Source organism: Solea solea, chromosome 5, assembly GCF_958295425.1.
Source record: "Solea solea chromosome 5, fSolSol10.1, whole genome shotgun sequence".
In the NCBI taxonomy this organism is placed as follows: domain Eukaryota; kingdom Metazoa; phylum Chordata; class Actinopteri; order Pleuronectiformes; family Soleidae; genus Solea; species Solea solea.
In genome coordinates, this window is record NC_081138.1 from 25,532,437 (window position 1) to 25,554,543 (window position 22,107).

Genomic DNA, 22,107 nt, shown 5'->3' on the forward strand with positions numbered 1-22,107 from the left:
ATTCAGATATCAATCTGCTCTGTGGAAGATTAACCCTTGGGTCCTGGGTGAGAGTAAAGGCCTACAGGTGACACTGATCCCAGAGAGAGTTTATCTGATTTATCCATCTGCGTGGACCACCATAGCAGGCCTGTCCACTGTGGAAACACCGTCAGTGTCACAGGGCAGGTCTTTCATCACTCACACACACACACACACACACTGACCTATGGGTGCACATGTTGGGCCATCCTGTCCACTGGTCACACTGATGATTGAGGTGAGTGAGGTGAAAAGGGTAAGTGGAGCAGAAGTCCACCCTTAAACTATGGAGTCAGGTTACTTTAACAGTTGAGGTGCTGAATGTGCTGGACTCACTGTGCGGTGTTTTTTTTCTTTTTCACGTCTACGCACTGTGGCTCACAGTTCATCTGTCACAAAACAATGTCTTTTCTGGGGGTAATTCCTGAACTATGGAAACACATCATACCATGTCATAATTTCTTGAAAGTCAGCGTGTCATCTTTCTCTTAGTAGTTACAGTTAGGGAACTGAGCTGGAGAAATACCTTAAAATAATGTGCTGAGGGGAACTGGCTGGTGGAGACTTTCACCACACTGGTAGTATGATGCGTCATTCTATGAGGAAGGCAAGTGCCTGGTACTGAATCCCACCCTTGTAAGCTGTCATAGCAAAGAATTTATAGCTGCTTCTCCACAAGTGTGCTTGTGTAACGCTGAGGTTTTCACGATCTGATTAACAGCTGTTGTCAAGGGCCTGGTCTACTTCAAGTCGCGAATAAGAGTTTTAGGGGCTTTGAAGCTCCAGGTGCATAAGAGACATTGTTTTTTTGTCTTCTTTTTTTTAAAAGGTCTTTAAATGCCACACAGTGATATGACGCTGAATAGCCTTTACATTATTAATGGTAGGATGTCCTGAACATAGCATGGATATTGCACCACACAGGCAACACTTAAGCTCCAGGAAGACTGTACCTGGTACACGTACTAAACTAGGATTTAGTCTGTTTTCACTCATTCTAAATCTCACTTTGCAGTGTACTCTTCATAACATGTATGCCGAGTTTACACTATTGTGTGTAGAATTCATTGGAAGAGTGTTGCTCATTCTGGTTTTGTTCCTCAAATTCATTTGAGTTTGTGAAATCATTACAGACATTGCCAAAGATAGTTTGTTGTATTGTACCTTTGCAGTAAAGTATAATGTTTTATGTCAGATTGTGGCCTAAATAATAACAGAAACACAACAGAGTTATGCTCTAAATCAACCATAATAGTTTTTACAGCCTCCAAGAAAGTGAAAGGAAAGTGAATGCAGTTAGGATTTCTGTTGATTTAGTTTTAGCTTGGTGAACTCAAGAGAGTGGCATCTGATAATAGTGTGGGAAAATGTGGGCCTGTGCGAGCCAACCTCAGTATTATTCTGTGGGCTTCAACATATATTTGACTCCTAAATTAATTGTTTATAATAAGGTTAGATTTTTTTATTTAATGATAAACAATTGTTTGTGATTCCAGCTCTATAAAATGTGTAGGTTTTGTGGTTTCTTTACTTCTTTATGACACCTTTGTTTGTGGACAATTTGAGGAAATTGTTGCGTTATTGATCAAAGGTTTTCACAATTTTTTGACAAATGTTGGGCCAAATATCTTAGTGATTGCCTGAGAAATAATCACCAGATTAAATGATCATAAAAAAGTAGCCCTTTATTAGTCTACTAAAAATAATTCAAAAATGAATATGTGTATATTGGACTGAATTTAAACTTTTTAAATTTGCACTACTGGCAAACTGCCTACTCAGTTTCCTCAAAGATAAATGACTGTGTGTTAAGAATAAGTCGAACCCAGGTGTGTGCTTTTTCCCCTGTCAGCCGGCCAAGTGGTGAGAGTCCATGTAAACCAGTCATCGTGGTCATCATCCAACATGGCTGCCCACCTTCCACCTACTAATTGTCTGGTTCCCACAGTTCTGCCTGGCTTCATAATCTCTGAAAAATCCCCTTGCTCAGCCTCATCTATCAGCCAGTGACCTTGTCAGGCCGCATTGCATGAGCAACTTCCCCACTTCCCTCCATGGAGCCAATGGCTTGTTAATTACTTATGAACTGACACACCCTACACACACACACACATGCATGCACACAAATACAAGTAACAAATAATCGAATAAAGCCAAAGTTTCAAACAAAAGATGAGTCAAGAATGCACAATGGTCCAAGGCATGCACAATTCAACGGGGTCCTTCTGATAGTCAGTAATTGTCCACAGCTGCAGAACTTCATTCTAAACATTTACATACTTTGTCAGTTGCTTTAAATATTCTTTGACTCTAGTCCAACCGCTGAAATAATCCTCATCCTGTTAATTGTAAGTACTTCATTATATCAAATGACTTATCACACATACTGTAACTTGATTTGAAGTGGCGAGCCAACAACGTCAGTGCATGCTGAGAACACTGCTCTCTTGTTAACAGCTGTTACATAAAAAGGGGCAGTCGATACCGTTAACCTTGACTTTACTATTAGTGAGTCATATTTTCCACAATAGACCTTTACATTAACAAAGGATAACTATATTCATTTAATCAATCTTAAAATGTAAGTGTTGTTTTTATAATCTAATCCAATTCTCTAGAGGATCTTGTAGTTATTTGTTAGCTTCTACTTGGATCTGTCCACTTCTATCTGTTGCACGTTGAAACCCATCGATATGTCACTTACTTTTTTCTGACCTGTCATTCTGAAACCTAAAGCTTTACAGTTTGTGTTTGTGCCATTTCCTTTTAAACCACAAAAAGACCATATCAGGGTGAGACAGTGGAGCTGGGGAATTGACATCTTTGATGTTTATCTCACCGTACATTTCACAATTTGCTAAGTGTATACTTTGGTCAAATTGAATGTGCTTCTGTTTCTTCCCTACCAGCCACAGGGTCATTTGCATATCCAATCCAACTTTATTTATAAAGCACAAACAGACAAACACACAAATGCAGCCAAAAACTAAATAACCTCAATTCTTTTGACACTGGTATCTGCACCTTTTTTTAGCCATAAGATGATCAGTCATACAGCTACAGTTTGATACACCTTTGCTTTAAATTTACAATAAATAACAACTCTATACAGGCCCTAGAGCAGTGGAAGTCAACATGAGGAGAGGCTGGCACATCAAATGCCATACTTTGAACCAGCATTATATCACAGCAAAGGCTGCAACAATCAATCAGTAAATGAAAGGAAGTTTGTTTCTTTAGTGTTGAACTATGTGAGGTTAAAACCCCCCCCCCCCCCCCCCCCCCCCGATATGGTATATGTGTTTTATTTCTAATAAGAAAATAAGTTATCGTCTTGGAATTCTGACATTCCTGTCTGGAACAGTTGAGTCGAGGAACCAGAGGACCGCTTCGTCAGACCACTCCATCTAAATGATGGAGTGAACGAAAGAAAAAGAGAACGAACAAACATCCCATTTATTTCCATTGAGCATATGTTGTATAATATTTGGTTTCATGCTTTAGTATTTAGCATGTGACCTTATTGCATTTGAGACACCATTTTGACTGAAAAGAAACCATAATCTATAAAGACTCTCTAATGAATGAATCAGTTTTCTTAAGCACAAGATAAACAAAAAAGAATGACCTTCTTTCACACTGTTTATGTCTTTATTTTTTCAATTTGATAGCTAGTTTTAGTATGAAAATTCTTCTGGAAACCAAGCAAATTATTCTGTATTTGCAGGCATGCCTGGATACATGCAAACTCACTAAGACTGAGAAAGTTGCTGCAACATGGAATTTCCCTTAAATGAAGACATTACAGTCAGACTCAGTTCACGTTGTTGTAATCTGTTGTCAGAGTCATCCTGTAAACATTTTGCTCTCACAGTCTGTAGAATGAGACTCATGACAACAGACAGTAACTGCGGGAGATTATGTGAAAAGTTTTCTGATGACTACTTTTACGCCCCTGCCACAGCTGCTAGGGTGTGACAGCAGGAGAGAGGCAGTGGTTTACTGTAAAGAGCTGATAATAACTGGCCTTGATTCTGACACTCAGGCACCTGCTGGGATGAGACATACAATGGGTTAGTCAGCAAACCGCAACAAAACATGAGGGGACGCATATGTAACAATTTAATCTCATTAAATTATTCTTAAATGTACTCACTGTTGCACTGGGTGATGTTCCTTCATTATAATAAACATGGACACTATAGTATATTCTGAGTCAGTCCCTTATAAATATGTAAATATGTGCATCACATGTGAATTAAAGCTATAGGTTCTGTCGTCTTATTTATTGAAATCTGGCAATATTGTTATAAACATGTCCATTTATTTAAATTGGGCTGCATTTAATTATTTACTAATGTACCCATCTGTCAGTGACCAAACGCCCTGCTCATACTCATGCGAGAGACCAAAGTCTTTACAAAAAGCAAACAAAACCAAACAACCAGATATTATTGATTGCACTGTAACATTTCCACACTTGCTATCCCTAGCTTTAAGTTGCAGTTGAGAATATTCCCTCAGAAATGCAATTTACTTCTGTTTAAATAATGTTTACAGAAAATAAGATCTTACTGAGTTTAACAATAGATAGATAAATAAATAAATAAATAAATAAATAAATAAATAATTCACAGACATTTGGTATCACACAACACGTGACCATGACATGAATACAAAATGACTGTGTTAGAGCGACTAAAAGCAGACTTTTAACACACCCAGATAACTGAGTTACTCTCAGTTGCACCAGAGTCAGACGGGAGAAGATGATTCTTTACTTTGATCTGAATGTTTATATTCCGGGGTTTAAAGTATTTTCACTTTGCATTTCGTTCTGGAACATCCAGCTTGTAAATGAACATAAAAGAATATGGGTGAGAGGCTAAAGGTCAAAGGTGGTGATCAACATGAAGGAGAGATGGCGTGTAAAACATCACTTGGACTAATGTTGTGTCTCACACACGCACCGTAGAAATCCTTCTTCCCCGCGTCTTATCTCCAGTCTGATATGCAGCACTTTGAAGAGCACTCGCAGTTGATACAAGAGGAAATTAAAAAGTGGAGACTGTTGTTTTCCTGTGTGGGTTATAGTTGAGAGAAGCAGTGTATGAAAAGGAAACTTAAAGGCGTTTACGTTAATGTATCAAGCAGTTCACAAGTGCGTTCGGATTTTGTTATCTCAGAAAGCAGAGGCCTGGATTTCACACAACCCAAACAGAGAGACTATTGATAGAAGACAGAGAAAATAACTCCTTTTTTTTCTTTCTTTTTTTTTTAAAGAAAATGACCGTTTTCTAGAAATGCAGTTGCTGCTGTTGTGTTTGTTATCAGTTTGTTTCCATGCCCACACAAAGATTTTTTTACGCCACTGTCAGCACATCAAAATAACACCTGTTGATTTCTGGCGGTCGTCTCCCACTGACTGTTTTTCTGATCATTTTTTTTTTTTAAAGTAAATAAATCATGTCATTTTAAATCACTAGTGCTCTTAATTTAAAGGCAGAGGCAGTTCAATAGACTGTCTATCTTCAGATGCAGTAGCCTGAACACAGATTATTAAAATGGAAAAAAAAAAGTCCTTTTCTTTTTAATGTTTCCTGCCAAGTCACTTATCTGCGTAGTTTATCATGTGTCTCTGGCTGGAACAAGCCCTTCTCAAATTGTCTCTTACTCATCACGCTGTAGAAAGTGTATTTCAGAAAGGTCAGAGGCAGTATTGACCGTTTCCCTTCTTCTACCACAGTGGTGTTGTTTTAAACCCTGAGTTAACCAGAAAGTGAGCTGAAGAATGGGTGTGTTTGGGGACTGCCATCCATCATCGTGCCTGAAAGGCTTGCCCCCCCCCCCCCCCCCGCCATCACATTTGATGCATCCCTACTAAAGACTCCACTGGGGACGGTACAGCCAGCATTTGCCTTGGCTCAGATGAACTCAGTTATTCTCTCTCATTTTTTGGCAAGAAGACACTTCCAATTGTGCCACAACCTTTTGTACATGCAGTACATTATTTTAGTTTTCTGTTTGTTTGTAGTGGGTGGACAACAGGAGGGATATTTAAAAAATGTTTGGGGAGAAATTAATTTTCCACGCCACTATTTTTTAAGTCAGCTACGTGGATGTCCTCTGCATGTCTGAGTGATCCCTCAGGGATGCGTTTCTGCTTTTGCACTCGTTTGTTTCCCAGAATAGAGCTTGCTCAATCCTCTCTATGACCACAAACAACCTAGACACATCAGTGTTTATCCTTTAGAGGTTATGACTTTTCTAACTACATTACCTTTACATATGCAATGTACATGATAATGTGCAAATTTGCCTGACAGTGTGCACTTTGTATTGTTGGTCCACTACATTGTTTTCATGTTTTATGTCTATTTGTGGTTGTACGTAATAGAGGATCACTATGTATCACTGTGTGTACATTACTATGTTTTTGTGTGTGTGTGTGTTACTTATGTCACATCAACCTAAGGGACTACAGATGGAAATTGGCTATTGGCTACTAAACAATGTTGTCATCAAAAGAGTTTAGATTAGTACTAAACTCTTATTATTTACTTCTTTTGGCAATAATGGCAAATGGTCGACACGATCAAATTCACCTTTTAAATGCCAGATTGTTTCTTTCTTTTTTATTATTACATACAACCTGTTTGGAAAAGATAAGACTTTGACCAGACTTTGACCAATCAGTGAGAGAGTGCTCCAATTGGCTTTTCTACTAAGCAGCTGTATGAACCTCATACTTCAGATGCTATTCCAGCAGTGGCAACAACTGCCTATGCTGCAAAGAGAGCCGAAAAAAAAGGGAAGTGTCAGACAATAAACCAAATAGAACACGTTCTACATTGTACAAGTGACCATGTTCCCTGACAGACAGATGCTCCTTGAATTAATAGAGAGATGTTTTCAGACTGACAGCTTATGTCTGCCATTCTTCCAGATTTTGTTTGTTAACAGTAATTGTTTGAAGCCATTGATCTTGCAAAATAAAGATGATGAAGTCAAAAGTGAAATTGTGCAATGATAAAGCGACAAGTCAACATGTACATGAGCAGTTTGACTTCTCACTTTTCCCTCATTCACTCTCCTGTTCCTGTCCTGATCTTTTTTTCCTTCTCATCTTTGTCCTTCACATTTTCAGAAGAGTTTTCCCCCTGGCTGTTAATGCTTCACTTAATGTAGCATAGTATATATTTTTTTTTAAGAGTGAGTGCTGATTGCAACATGTTTTCACTCTTTACAAAAAAACTTTTAAAGAAAGGAGGAAACAAAGTGCTGATCTGACAAAATATCATGTTAAAAGATCCTCAGCAGCTGTGTCGAATTCAAAGGTATGTTTGACGCGACTCAATTCCTCTGTCGTTCTACACATTACCCATGATGCAATTTTTTATTACATTTTGTTAAATGGCTAATGTGCACTAAAGTTCCTTCTTAAGTCACAAGACGTACACTAAGGTAAGTTTAGAGTGATAAAAATATGAAGAAGTGCCCTAAGCAAAATATTAATTTAATAAATGCATTTAATAAATGCAGACGCCCTTGCAACTTTGTTAACTATGGATACCCTAATCAAAAAGGGTGTCGTTATGAAGTTCCCAACATGTGTCCTTACAGGAAATTATATCAGTGCTGTATAGAAAATGTCCATCTTGGTGACAGAAAGTGATGCCGTGCTGTACATTATGTACATGCACAGGTGTGCGAGAATGTGACACCTCTCCATCGGTTGTAGGTGCCCTTTTAATTTTCACCCCTGCCCTTCCAAATGTCTGTGCACACCACTGGTGGGTCGTGGGTGGTGTGATGAAGAGAGTGTGTACGGTGCTCCCACACCTTTGTCTCCTTCGAATGCAGTCATGGCATAATTTAGACCTTTGACCTCTCTGCTTTATGCCACTGCACCGAGTTAAGCTCGAGCTACAGCTGCAGTGTGCATTTTGGTTGTTGTTGTTGATGTTATTATTTTACCTCTGTTTGGTGTTCTTGGACTAAAATGACGTAACATTATTTGTGTGGTGCATAATTCGAGTGTTAGTGCACAGGCACTACTACTTACCTGACCCTTCTTTGTGTTTTGAGTCCCACTCCATCTCTTTGCAGCCATCTACTCGTGTAATGTTGCTGCTGTCTCTTTATTACTTCACATAACACCAGTCACTGTGGCAGTGTCTCAGGGTGACATGAGATCAAAACACTGAGAAACAGAGAGAGAGAGAGAGTTGTGTGGAGCTGATAGGCTTAATCAGCGTTGTGTGAACTGACTTGACACTGGGTTAAATGTAACTGACATTTGGTTGTATATAAAAGCTATGTACGACAGCTTTAAGGTCAAAAATCCTATCTCTAAAGTCCACACACACTGTGAAACAGTATTCTTACCAAAAGCGGTAAGAATATTTTCTTCATGTTTTATCACATTTGAGTAAATAATTTATTTTAAGTTGTGATTCAGTCCAGCAAGGGATTGTAAAAAATAGGTCTGTCAGAAAAATGTATTGAATGTCAAAAAAAGTCCCTAAATTTGTAGGTAAATGGGACATGTCAATACAGTCGAACAGTACAAATTGAAGATTCAACTTCATGAAACTTGTTATGATGCCTGACTTGTGATGCAAGTGTTTTTTCTATTCTATTTTCCTCAGCCATTGTTGCCTCATCCAGTTAGAACTGCATTTTGAAAGTGGGGGTATATTTCATGAGTCAGAGGAACCAGATGAGTGACGATAAACATCTTCACGAGGTAACAGAACAAAACACCACAGTTTTGCTATAACTCTTTGCTGTTCAGATATGCATGATTTTCAATACACGCCTTTAAAAATTAACAATTCGATTTTTACAATAATATAAAAAGAAAACACACACATTTTCAAGTGTTCGAGTGTTCAAGTTGAGCAACACTGAACAACATGAACCGGGAATCAAGAACGGTGACGACTATTGCAAATGTGACGTTTGTCAGGACAGAAGTCTAGTCTGTGCTGGACAGGGAGTCATCTTCTTCTTCTCAGCCTCCCTCGCTCCTCCCACTGTCCAATGAGTTATGCAGTATTTGAGTCTTCAGGAGAGTAAGCAAAGCCAGACATTATAGAGACAGAGGGACAAGGCACTGTTCCCCTCATACACACTCTACTTTAAAACCCTAAACCAGAGCCTGCTTGAAATTTTGCGCCCAGATTATTACGCGTTTAATCATTATTCCTTCATCCCTGGAGAAGCAAAAGGTGTCTCCAGTAGTGATCTGTGATGTTTGAGTTTTCTCTGCACTTATTGTTTCCTCTGTTAGTGTTTTTGTTATGCTCTTAAGACTTTTTTTTTAATTTACCCACGGTGTCCTCGTCTACTGGAATATCGTCACTTCTTCTTTGAACAGTCTTGAACAATGTTAACCGAACCGTATGGAGCCATGTCTATGGGGTCAGATATGCGGGATCTGACCCTCCTAAATTCAGCGCCTCCCGTGCCACCCTTACCTGGAGGCGGCGGAGGCTGTGGGATGTCTGTTGGCAGTGGCCAGTGGACCCAGCTGCTGGACCTTCACCCTAGCTCTCCCTACAGCTCCCTGTCCTCCCACCCCTCGTTAATCAAGCAGGAGCCAAGTTGGGGGACGACTGACTCCATCGAGGACCCTCACTGCGGACTTGGGGCCTTCACGGTGCACTTCTCCGGCCAGTTCACAGGGTCAGGCCCCTGTCGAGTTGGAGCCTTTGGAGAACCAACTCCGGCTCAACCCAGAGTGTTTCCTAGTGGAACTTACCTGCCCAGCTGCATGGACAGTCCTCCTGCAACCAGGAACCAGGGTAAGCACACTGAGAGTCACACTTTTGTTTATGCGAAATACAAGCATCAGTTGTTCTCATACTGCATCAGTTGTTCTCATACTCCATCAGTGAAATCGAGGTGTTATTGCGTCTTACATTTCCGGCGATGTGTTCATAATGTGACTCCAGGGTTTGCCAACAGTGTTGTGTCTAAGCAGGATGTTATGTGCTGTCCTGGGTCAGTCTGTCCCATCTGAGGAAGAGACTTGACAGGTTTCTGGTAACGGTCTGGGTGAGATCACAATAACTGCTTGCCAAATGTTTTTTTTAAATGAAGGATAAAGCATTGAAAAGATAATTTCCATATGGGTCAAGTGCAACATCTGTAATGTAAACTCTCATACTTAATTTTACATTAGATATGTAGTTATTTTGACCTGTTATTTATTTTCTTTCTCAAATTACAAATAGTTTGTGTTTCGCTTGCTGTGTTGTACAACTATGAATAATTCTCTGACAATTTTGAGAAAAAAAAGTCTAACTTCTGTCAATTTATCAATGAAAAAGAAAAAAGAAATTCAAACACCATGTGAAAACAACCCGTCATGACTAGTAGACTTGTGTATTTATTTGTCTTTATTCGTCCTGTTCTGTGATAACATGCATACACGTGTTGTCTGTTCAGGGCCATGTTAGTCAGTGTTCAGCAATTTAAACCTCTGTGTTGTTTCCTCACAGGAAATGTGATAAAATACTTCAGGGATTTAACTCGGGGTTCGTGAGTCACTTCCCAATGAATTTTCAACTTCTCCCTCATGGGACCGACTCAGGATTTTCAAATGCCGTACAGCAGCCTTCGATATATGCATGAAATATGCAATATAAATCCAAAGTATTATTATTGTTCTTATAGGTCACTGTCGGTGCATGTTTGTACAAATTTCATTAACACCACCAACTACAAACCTTAACCTGCCATGAGTGCTCTCTACTTCTACATTTTCCTTTCTTGTAAGTCACGTTGGATAAAAGCATCTGTCAAATGACTAACTTTATGATCATGTACCTTTTAAAATAGCCTTATTCTGCTGTATCTTGTCTTATATACTGTTATATTATCACAATATACTGTATAATTATTAGCATGCTTTCATGGTAAGTTAATACATTTGTCTACTGGATAGTCAGTAATGTCTTTGACAAATTTCTTTTTCCATCTGCCTTTAAACCGCAAAGCCAAAGGTAGATGAGTGGAAAAAATGAAAAGTGGGTTTTAGTCGAGTGATGGATGTCTCTCTCTCTCTGTTGTAACCCCAACTAAGAGTTACTACCAGCAGGATTCAGATTACTGATCAGATACTGGAGACTTGAGAATGTTATAGTCATTTGTGGGACACTAATGTAATGACTCAACCAGGCTTTTAACCCCCACCCCCCGCTTCTCTTTATGTTTTCTCTTTCTTGCTCTTCAGGTTACGGAGCGTTGGGTTTGGACAGCAACCCCGGTTGTGGTCACACCTCGTCTCACCACACGCCTCAGCTTACCAGCCTCTCCTTCAAACACGAGGACACGCTGTCACCGCCAAACAGCATAGGTAAACTGTCACTGCACCCTTCCACTGTATTGACTCGCAGACCGTCGTGTCACAGCAAGGTTATAGAAGCAACCTGTCATTTCTCATCCTTATTTTTTCTCACACACAACCATCACTCACACAGTTGAAAACAAACACGGCCTCACTCTCACTCTCTGTGAGCAAACGTACGGCGGTGAATGACTGTGGAAGTGAAAACTTGAGGAAACTGTTTTTATGTGACTCTGCTGGAATGTCAAAGACTATCAGGGGAACAATAAACTACATGAACCTGAAAAGGAAACACAGCTTGTTATTGGCCTTTTCTGTCATTTAAAAAGTAGACCTGTGCGCTACTATATTTTTGAAATAATCAAATTTATTTCATAAACAGAATATTTTTGTGAATATTTTACTTGATATTCTGTTGTTGGACAAGAGGAAAAAAAAAATTAATCAAGTTATGTCTTAGACATAAAAATGCCAAGTGTCAAATTGGACAAAACAAACCACCTGACTACGGTTTGTCTATCTTCTGATATTTTACAACTCATTAATAATCAAATTAAATATTGACAGGTCATGTTCTAATACTTTTATTTCTTAAATTTGTTGAACTTGCTGACTTTGTTGAAGAAGTTTTAAATTACTCCTTTAATCCAATTTCAAAACATTTTAAGTCAAATAACCCAGGCCTATATTATATAATATTGTACATACTGCGCATATTAATTAAATCCATATAAATGTGTGTATTTTTTCTTGTCTTGTACTCAGTTGAACAGCAGTATGCGGCTCCTCCTCCCATGTTTGGATGCCACAGTCCTACAGATTCTTGCCAGAGCAACCAGGCCATGTTGCTAAGAAACTACAACAGGTACAATTATTACTGCTGCCTTCAAATAACTCTTCCTACACATTTTCAGACTCCTTCCTCCGCAGTTAATGTCAGAGCTTGACCGCCTAACATCACTTTTAGAGGTGTGAACTCTCTCTGATCCCGTGTTAAGCCCCATGTGTCTCCGCTTGCACTGTCTGGGGCTGTGAATCCTAATTTGTCCTGAGGTTAAGTGTTGCCCACTGGTGCTCAGCAGGCCAAAACAAACACCGCCAGTGATCTACTGCTGATGTGTCTCAGTCCACACTGAGGAATGAGGACAAAAGTAAAAGAGACAAGTTGATTGAAAACAAGGGGGTGGGTGGGGGTCACTGGAATAAGGAATCGGCTTTTTTGGCATGTTTTCGTTCGGATGCAAAACATCTCAAAGGGTAAATGAGACGAAATTCTTCGAGTGCCGTGCCGCAGTTGAGACAAGCAACATGTGCGCCCAAAATACTGGAGCAGCAGTTGATAAGAAATGGGAAGACTGTGTGCTGCACACACTGGAAACCCTCAAACACACACACACTCAGAGAGAGTGTGTGTGTGTGTTTTTGTCGGATATCAGTGAGTCTTTGCACATAGTTTAGAGCTGATTAGCAAAATATCGTGATCCTTCCCTCAAGGACTTCTCCAGGAATGCCGTCCAGAATTCCCCAGAAACTGTTTCCCACCTTTAATGTTACTGTGGATGGAGTGATGTCAGGCACTGGTCCGTGGTGTACTAGGCACCGAGGCCCCCCCCGCCCGCACACACACACACCAGAGTGCACGATTGCATATCCAATTGTGTGTGTGTGTTCTTGCATTGGGACCTTCTCTGGCATAAACACTGACCTTGTGAGGACCAGTAGTCCCCATGGAGACCAACATCTTATGTAGCAGTACCTTTGTTTCTGAGGAACTGAGAAAGTTTAAGATTAAAATTGTGGTTGGGTTAGGCATTAATAAATGGAAGTAAATGCAGTGTCCTAAGAAGGACAGCTGCACAAAACTGTGTGTGTTTGTGAGCACACTAGTGGGATCTGCCAAGGTAAAGAATGGCTCAGAGCCCATGTTTTCTAATGAAGTCAGTGAGGAGTGTGGTGTGGGTGGACAGGATGTATTAATAAGCCAACAGTTTGGAGTTTTCCCCGCTGAATGAAATGTCCTCATTAGCTCTATAAGGAAGGAGAAATGACAGGGAGAAAACACTACAACATAAACAATGTGGCCATTTCTAAGAACAGCGGCACCCATACTCCCGTGTAACCTTTCAATTCACAAAACATGTTCAGTTGTCTTGAAGTTTCACTCGGTCTCCTTGTGTCTCACTCAGTGATAACATGTACCAAATGGCGTCTCAGCTGGAGTGTGTCACATGGAATCAAATGAACTCCCTAGCATCGTCCATGAAGAAGTGAGTGTTTTGTTTTTTGTTCGCTTGTTCTTTAAACGCAGCACTGAATTGTTGGGCGATGTGTTATTTTATTCTGTGTGGCGGTGGTGGTGGTGGTGCAGGGGGAGGATTTGTGTGGGTGTCATTTAGATGTAAAGCCCTTAAAAAACTTAGTTTCAAGAAAAAAGTAATGTTTTAGAATAACTCTTTCTTGTTTTTTTAACCTTTCAAAGGTATTTACTAGACAAAAATGAGGAATAGAAGGTAAACAGCAGGAAACAGTTTGGATATCACATGATTTGAGCAGAATTATAAGAGTCAAATAATTACAATTGTTATATAGTTGGCTTGTGAATGTAAGTATGGTGTGACAGAAGGAAAGTCTTGTCTTACTTTAAATTTAGATCATCTGAACATAATCTGTCATTTCATTTTTGTACCACACTGAGTTATTTGTAAACTAAATACTATTTTCAGTGTTTTAATTCATTTGTGGCGTTGCCTCTGCAGCGGAAGCCATACAACCAACTATGAAAGTGAACCCATAGTCCCACCTCCACCCATGCTCCTCAGTGCCGAGTACCACATACACAGTGTCTTCAGAGGACTACAGGTCAGTTAAAACACACACAATAAAAACATACGCTTAATCAAACCTGAAGTGAACGTCACTGCTCTGAGAACCCTCTTTAGAGTTTTTTTTTCCTTCTTCTCTTGCTGAAAGGATGTCAGACGCGTACCTGGCATTGCTCCTTCTGTCGTGAGGTCAGAGGCCAGTGAGAAGCGTCCATTTGTATGCGCTTATCCCGGCTGCAGCAAGAGATACTTCAAACTGTCACATCTGCAGATGCATGGCCGCAAACACACTGGTGAGACAATGAGATTAACGCAAATGTCTGAATAAAGATAAAGAGGGGTCGTGCACAATGAGTAGGTGTTATTATGCTCAGGTTTGAGAGGAGTAGAACAGTAAAACTAGAGTGCATCAAAACTATTCACAAAATAAATGGTGATAAATTTTGTCATATTTTGACCGGGTGATGACGCAGATGTGAAACAGGGAAAACAGATTTTGGTATCACATGATACAGATGATGTGGAAATGTGTGGGTGAAGGGAATGACGTGGGGGTGCTATACTTTGCAGGTGAGAAGCCGTACCAGTGTGATTTCCCAGACTGTGGCCGCAGATTCTCTCGCTCAGACCAGTTGAAGAGGCACCAACGCAGACACACAGGTACAATTTCTTATTTCCCTAGTGTGTGGAGAATAGAATAGAAAAGAAGAGATTATAATTCCAAATAATTAGGACTTTTTGATTATGTTTTCATTGTTTGAACTCAATTACTGAAATGAGAATGGATAATTGGAATCATGATCTTTTTATTTCTAAAATCCTGATAATGGGATTTGTTTCCTCTCTTATGGGTTTGACTTTTTCCTCCTGCTTTTTCTTTTGAAAGACAACCACAGGTTAAATCTTAAAGAACAGCCTCCCTTACTTCAGATCTCTCATTGCCAATAAATCTGGCTTCAGAATACAAAGATTGTTGCAGTTATTTCTTGATTCATTTAGATTATTGGCATTTCCTCTACTGGTTCACAATAAGGAGGTGAGGAAACAGTCAACCAATCACAGAAAGTAGAAGTACTACAAGCATCTGAAGTTAAGAGCAACAGAAAAAATGTCTTATTACAAATGAAAAATAAATATATATTTACAGGAAACCATATCATTCTACCATGTTTTGAAGCTTGGAGAGGTAGAATCACTCTTTGCAACAATCATACCAAACATCAGGGCATTCCAAATGATTCTGATAGAATGTGTTCAGTTTCCACAGTGATAAATATGTAAACTTTCACCATCGCCCCACTTTCACATCTGTGTCTCAATGACCGGCCTCTCTGTGCAGGAGTGAAACCCTTTGAGTGCGAGACATGTCAGAGAAAGTTTTCACGGTCAGATCACCTTAAGACGCACACTCGGACACATACAGGTAAAAAAAGTGCGTATACCTTTATTTTCTACATCTCTATTCTTTTCATTTGTTTTTGTCACATTGATCCCTCTGACTTTGAGTCATCCACAAAAGAAACAAACATAATGATGCAATGTGACGTTTGAACTGGCTCTAAAGCAACAACTTCTCTTGTTTTTTTCCATGGATGTTCTTCAGGTGAGAAGCCCTTTACCTGCCGCTGGTCCAACTGTGAGAAGAAGTTTGCCCGATCTGACGAGCTGGTGCGCCACCACAGCATGCACCAGAGGAACCTGACCAAGCTGCAGCCTGCCATCTGAACAGCAAGAAGACGAGGAGGACGACAAAGGTGATATTATGACTGACGCTTGCAGCTTGGTCAGCGGTCACCGTGATGTGATGTGATGATCGCCTTCCTCCCTTGGCCTCCGGGCCGACGATGCTGAGCAAACTGACTCACAGATGATCCACGAGATCTTAAAGATGCACCTCAACCAGCACTCAGACTTTAAGAGGGTACTATACCACAAGTAAATCTGAGCCAAGAAGAAGAACTTTAACATGAGACAAGGAAAATATTGATTTAAACTTGTATCTGTACACTTGCACTGGCTTCTTTTTTTAATTATTGGTAAAACTGTCACCTTGATAATGTGCTGGATCTTATAAACTGGATTTAGGAAATAGCTGAAATGTCACTTTTTTGAACACAAAGAACTTTTTGCTTTGGGGCAACATTTGCAGCATTAAAATAACCAAAACACTCCTGAATAGTATTACATTTAACTCTCTTAGTGTTATTTTAACAATAAAAGAGTTACATAAACCCTGGATTAGTGTTATATTGAACTTTAAAGTTAAAAGAGTTCAAATGAACACTTTTATATCAGAGTGTGTTTAAAATGGACTCACTGCAAAATTGACTGTGTATATTCTTGCAGTACACATCACCCAATTGCTTTGTATATATTTGTATTTGCTTACATTTATAGGCATTCATTTTGTATTTTTCTTTCTTCTTAAAAGAATTTTTTCCATATCAACAATTAAAGTGTTTGCTTTTGTGTGCGCGAGATGAAATAAGAGCCACCATTTTTGTTGTTGTCAGGTTAAGAGGCCGCCTATACGAGTGGTGGTGGTGGTGCTGGGACATGTTGGTGGGGGGGGGGGGGGGGGGATCGGGGGGGTGCAAAACAGCACCCCATGGGGATTCTGACAGGGTGCAGGACTCACCCTCCTAAATCACCGACACACATCTTTATCACCACGAACATCTGGAGCCCAATAAATCTCATTAGAATAGACACATAGTTCAGTGTCAGCTGGCTGTACTTCACTGCAGGCTGCCCCTTCTCTGCACAGGCTGGGCCTCAAAACAAGTGTGACTATGCTTTTGAGGACTTTAAATTGTCTTTCATTCATTCTACCCCGGCCATTTTGTGCCAGAAGTATGTTTTAGGTCGGATGGGAAGACATGGAGACCTTTGAAAACGATAACCCAATTACATACATTTGCTTCGTGACTGGTTCTAACCAGCCATGACTCAACAATCACCTGTGAATGAAATGAAAGCTAATTTAAAACCTGGAGAAAATCAGTTTACTGGTTCTTATTGTACATGAATGGTCACGATCATGGGTGCAGATTTCTTCTGCTATGGAGTGGACATTCTTACTTTGACACAGATTTGTTTTCACGAAATGCCATTTTCAAAAACCTCCACCCAAACAACCTAGTATCTTACTCTATAGGACTGCCTCAATACAACTTGGCTTTTGTGTTTACAGAGAAAAAACCCTAACCCTACTACTGGCCTAATCCTTACCCTGAGCCTCACCTTAACCTGACCTCTGCCTAACTTTAAAACATGAATCCACCTTTGCATCCAAGGGACTTTTTTAGTCCCCATAATGTGATTGTGTCACAGATTTAGATCCCCACAACATAAGAAATACAAGGATACACACACTGCTGTACTAATAGCACTCTGTTTGGAACCTCACTTTACATCTTTAATCCACAGGATGGCAGTATTGGCCTTTCTTAGTCCATCTGATGGGACACAGACATGAGATGTGCGAGTACTGGAGTGTGACAGAAGCCAAATTACTACTACACCCCTAAAGCTCACTCTTCAGACAGTCCGTGTCCACCTTACCTTGCCCTTGGTGGCACCGAGTGTCCGCAATAAATATGTTAATGTCGACGGAAGTGAGAAACAGGAAGGCACGTTCAGAATATAGTGTTCTCTGTGCTATTAAATATTCATGATGTGGATGGATGGAGTTGTTTGTCAGCTCATGTGCATGTCTATGAGAGATGGGATGATTCAGCTGCAGCAGGTTTGTTAATAAAACATGACTCACTGTCGGCACAGAGAAACGTTGCATGACTCTGTGGGCTAATGATGCCACATACCTGGAAAAACACAGTAAACACACATATGCAGTGTAGCAGTCATATACTATGTGTGGCTGTTGGCTACATGTCCACAGATGGTGATGTGCAGCACACATTAACCGAAGGCATTATTAACTTTGCACCTGCGCTACTCGTTTCACGTCCACTGCCGCTCCTGACACATCCAAAACTTAGGAGAGATTAAAATGCCGTTCTGCTATTTGAGGGTCACACACGGCTCATTTGAAGTGGTGTTTTAAGTTGTTTTTCAATCCACATAATGGCTACGAGGTAGTATCTCTGTGATGTTGTGCTTCTTTTTTTTTTTTTATCTCTGTCTTAATCCACTGCACTTTGATTAAGAAGGGCTTATCTTTGTTCTCTCTCTGCAGGGGAGCTGGGAAGTAGAGGAAGATCAGAGGAACAACAGAGCTGGACATTTTCCTCACTCCAGTTCACTCTTCAGTGGAAACTGCCAAAGACATGCTGTGTGGAGCTTGAAGAGCCCATGTTTTAAATGTCCTTAATCATTACTGCCATCAGTATAACACACACCAAAAGAGACACTGACCACAAACCCAACATCCGCCATGTTTGCATGGACACTAATGATAAGACAGGCCATACTAATACAGACTAAAGTTTTCTCATGCTTTTTTTAAATGTAAACTTCTGTTACATCAAATGTTTACATGGAGAGCAATATTCTAAAAACAGTAGCCTGATTTAAACAGTCATCTGAATAAGGCCATGCTCAGAATAAGCAATAATCAGATTAAGAATGAATTTGGTCACATTATGTAGACATTTATACGTCTTGATCAGATTATAACATCCCACTGGAGCTTTTTAGAGCAGTGAGTTTAGATGTGCATCACAATCAGTCTAAAGGCAGACCTTTATAAGTCAAAATGGACACCAATAATATGATTATGAACTTAATTCTGAATAATACATGATTCCATCTATGTACATGAGTTGTGAATTGTTTTTATTATATTCATAATTCTGTTTAGAAAGACTCAAAAACATAATTATGGTCTGATGAAGTCAAATACAGTACATGTCGTCTCAGAACAGAATACTTCACGCCTCGTTCTGGTTAAACGCCCAACGTGTAAGAATTAGTGACTCTCTAATAGAGAGTCACTAATTCCCTTTCCCAAGATATTGTTCTTCTTTATTTGCATTGTAAATCTTGATTTCTAAGTGGGAGATGCATGCTTTGGCTGGTTTGTCCATCTGGGCTACAGTAGAAAGATGGTGACCTCTGTGAAGGAAGACCCTTGCCTAAAATACTTAAAAAATGATTTCTACTTAAACACAGTAGAAAATGCTGTTTATGTATCAGAGACTACTATGATTGAGGAAAACCTCTGATTGTAAACATAGGGAGGTGAATCTGATAACACAACAAATGTTTGCACTCCATTCCCACTCTGCCAAATGTTACCACTATTCTGAATGCATGAACACACACACATATACATACACACACACACGCCACCAGATGCCCCCTCAGCTGTATTGCTGGCTGTCTGCCTGTAGGGTGTGTCAGCGTGGGTAATCTCAGGTGACATACACCTGGTAACACACAGCCCAAGACATCTGTAGGACAGCAGGCCTGCTAACTTCACAGCCTCCGAACCATATGTAACCCCCACAGAAGGTTTTAACTTTGAATGCAGATGCAACATACTGTACCCTTACACTCGCAGTCACAGTCTAATCCAAGAAATTGAACGTGCGTGGTACGTAACTTTTAAATACAAACAAATGTCCTTCACATTCCTACCACTGTCAAATGAGTTCACACAGTGCTGATTAAGCCAATTACTCTCTTTTGGGGCTTTTCCATTGTACAGTTTGAGCACGACTCGGTTCAACGCTACTCGTTTTTTTCGCTTTTCCATTAGAGATATTATCTGGTGCTTTTTTTGAGCTGAGCCAATGCGAAAATGTGACAACTGGAAGAGTCATGCATCAGACAAGAATCAAACCCGTCATTTTTTAAAAACGGCAACAGCATTGCAGTGAACATACATGGCTGCTGTCTGTAAAAACACACCACGGACCATTGATGAGGTGCATACATTTCTAAAGTGAGATTGCTGAGATGCTTTTGACAAGGTAAATGCTTCTTGTCCCCACTCGCCCCTGCGCTGCTGCTGTATAGCCACAAATGCTCCCTCAGTCAAGTCTGATTGTATTTCTTGACACTTTTCAGATGAAGGACCCAGCATAATGTCACATCATCCTTTCTGTTCACAAAGACCAAACAGAGGCAGAAAAAGAAAATCAACAACAAATATCACAAACGTTACACACTGGAGATTTAAGTTGTAGCCTTGGGCTTACTTATTGTATGTTCATAAGATGCAGTGATGTTATTTTTCTGCATATCATCCAGTAAAGTCCCAGGTGCATCCAACATCGGTTACAAAGCTCCTGCTGCGATTCTTTGGGCTAAAAAGACATGGTTTAACCTCTGGGTGCTGGAAAGGTCAGTGAACATGTAGCACACAGAGGCTTCCAGGAGCCTCAAGGGATTGTTAACAAGGTCAAGGCCCCAGAGAGGAAACTTAACAAGAATCGTAAGGCCCCCATGCAAAAACAATGCTGCGCCAACAGGAGGCGCTGTCAGGGACTGTTCATATGTTAAGTGAAGCATGTTTTTAGTTGTATTCCCAGACAGCAACACCCCCCCAGGCTAGAGTTCTCCAGTGTAGAGCTGCTGCTCCACAGTCTGAGGGGCCAAGGGGTTCTTTGGGGATGAGCGGGGGTTCCCTGTGGTATAGCAGGGAGCCTGAGGGGCTCCAGTGTGCAGGAGCGCTGGGAATGCAGAGGCCTTGGGGGCCTGGAGCTCAGATGGGGACTAGAGGGTAAACTTTCTCACTCAGGGAGCAGAGATGGGGCAGATACAGAAAGACAGCAAGGGGAAAACACCTTGAGAGGAGTCTGTGAGATATTCAGGCAGCAGCCGGAAAAGTCCTGTGAGAGTACACAGAGACAGACTCAAACAATCTAACCCAAAACCGATCTATGGGCCAGCAAATGCTGTACAGACTGATAAAGCTTTTTAAATATATAAATAACTTCCATTAACTGTGCCGTCTTTCATCTTCTCATCTTTTCTCCCCCCTGCCGTCTACCTCTATCCCACTGGAAGAAATTAACTCCTAACAGGATTAGATGTCTCTCCATCATGTGAGATACAAGATCACAAACCAACCCCGAGCCCCTGGGGAGCGGCGGGATGGGACGGATGAAGCAAGGCCTTGCTTCCTCCCATCTCCCCTTCATCCCAAAGGTATCCAGATGCTGGGAAGACCAGGGGAGAGGAGGGAGACAAATATTGACAAATGGAGCGAGAGAGGCTTATTTTTTGTCTAAAGACATCAGTCTCATTGGGATAACGTCTCCACCCTTGCTGTCATGAACTCCAAAACAACTCTACTGTGGGACACTTTGTCCATCTTTTAATTAAAACTTGAAAAGTTTCTCTCTGTGTAAATCACGTAAGATATGCAGCAGCTTGTCAGAATGAGTGCGCAGCTAAAGCAGCAACGTAAAGGCTGGTTGAGACTGATTTTGAGCCCTCCTGACCTCAGTCCAAAGAGCTCCCATTACTCCAAAGGCTGTTATAATTAGTTACCAACTCACTAGGTTTATGGTTCCTAAATTGAAATGTATTGCTCTTTAAAGCCTCCTCTCTAATTGTGGAGTCATTAATGGCCTATTTCTAATCTACACTGCGTTGATGGGCACATAAAAACTCACGATGATGAATGAGCAATTGAAAGTGCAATTGTTGAAAGACACAAGGTTTTTGTCTCAATTCTGTCTCGCGACCACTAGGAGGAGTCGAGCCCTGTGGTGGGTAACCACTTCTCTTTTTTTTCTGAGATGGCATGAAAGATTGATGAATTCCTTTAAGCTTCATTTTCCAGAAGTAGAAACATGCAAGGTGCTGAATTAGCCTACATTCACATGACATGCACATACAACCACACGGCTGGCACGAACAGAGGAAATGGTCTGCACATCATCAGCTGCTGTAGCCAGGACTTAAAAGAAATCGGAACAGAAACAGACTGAACAA

The 22,107-nt window shown here is 40.5% G+C and overlaps 1 protein-coding gene across 2 annotated transcripts; it reads left to right on the forward strand.

Moving 5' to 3' along the window:
• The first annotated feature begins 9,412 nt into the window (after nucleotides 1-9,412).
• On the forward strand, nucleotides 9,413-16,375 carry wt1b (WT1 transcription factor b). Of its 2 annotated transcripts, none has more exons than XM_058630393.1 (9): nucleotides 9,413-9,830; nucleotides 11,264-11,386; nucleotides 12,143-12,242; nucleotides 13,564-13,644; nucleotides 14,134-14,236; nucleotides 14,348-14,492; nucleotides 14,770-14,859; nucleotides 15,539-15,631; nucleotides 15,803-16,375. In XM_058630393.1, the coding sequence occupies exons 1-9, from the start codon at nucleotides 9,413-9,415 to the stop codon at nucleotides 15,922-15,924; spliced, it is 1,275 nt and encodes a 424-aa protein (XP_058486376.1). In that variant the 3' UTR covers nucleotides 15,925-16,375. The 2 variants fall into 2 exon arrangements, with proteins under 2 accessions (XP_058486376.1, XP_058486377.1); XM_058630394.1 differs by having other exon boundaries at nucleotides 15,539-15,622.
• The last annotated feature ends 5,732 nt before the right edge of the window (nucleotides 16,376-22,107 follow it).

What these genes read in the sequence shown, in the direction of transcription:
- wt1b (XM_058630393.1), top strand. Translation starts at nt 9,413, where the DNA reads ATGTTAACCGAACCGTATGGAGCCATGTCTATGGGGTCAGATATGCGG. An exon ending in TCCTGCAACCAGGAACCAGG is followed by an intron (nt 9,831 to 11,263) that starts GTAAGCACACTG and finishes CTTGCTCTTCAG; the next exon opens with GTTACGGAGCGTTGGGTTTG. An exon ending in CTAGCATCGTCCATGAAGAA is followed by an intron (nt 13,645 to 14,133) that starts GTGAGTGTTTTG and finishes TTGCCTCTGCAG; the next exon opens with CGGAAGCCATACAACCAACT.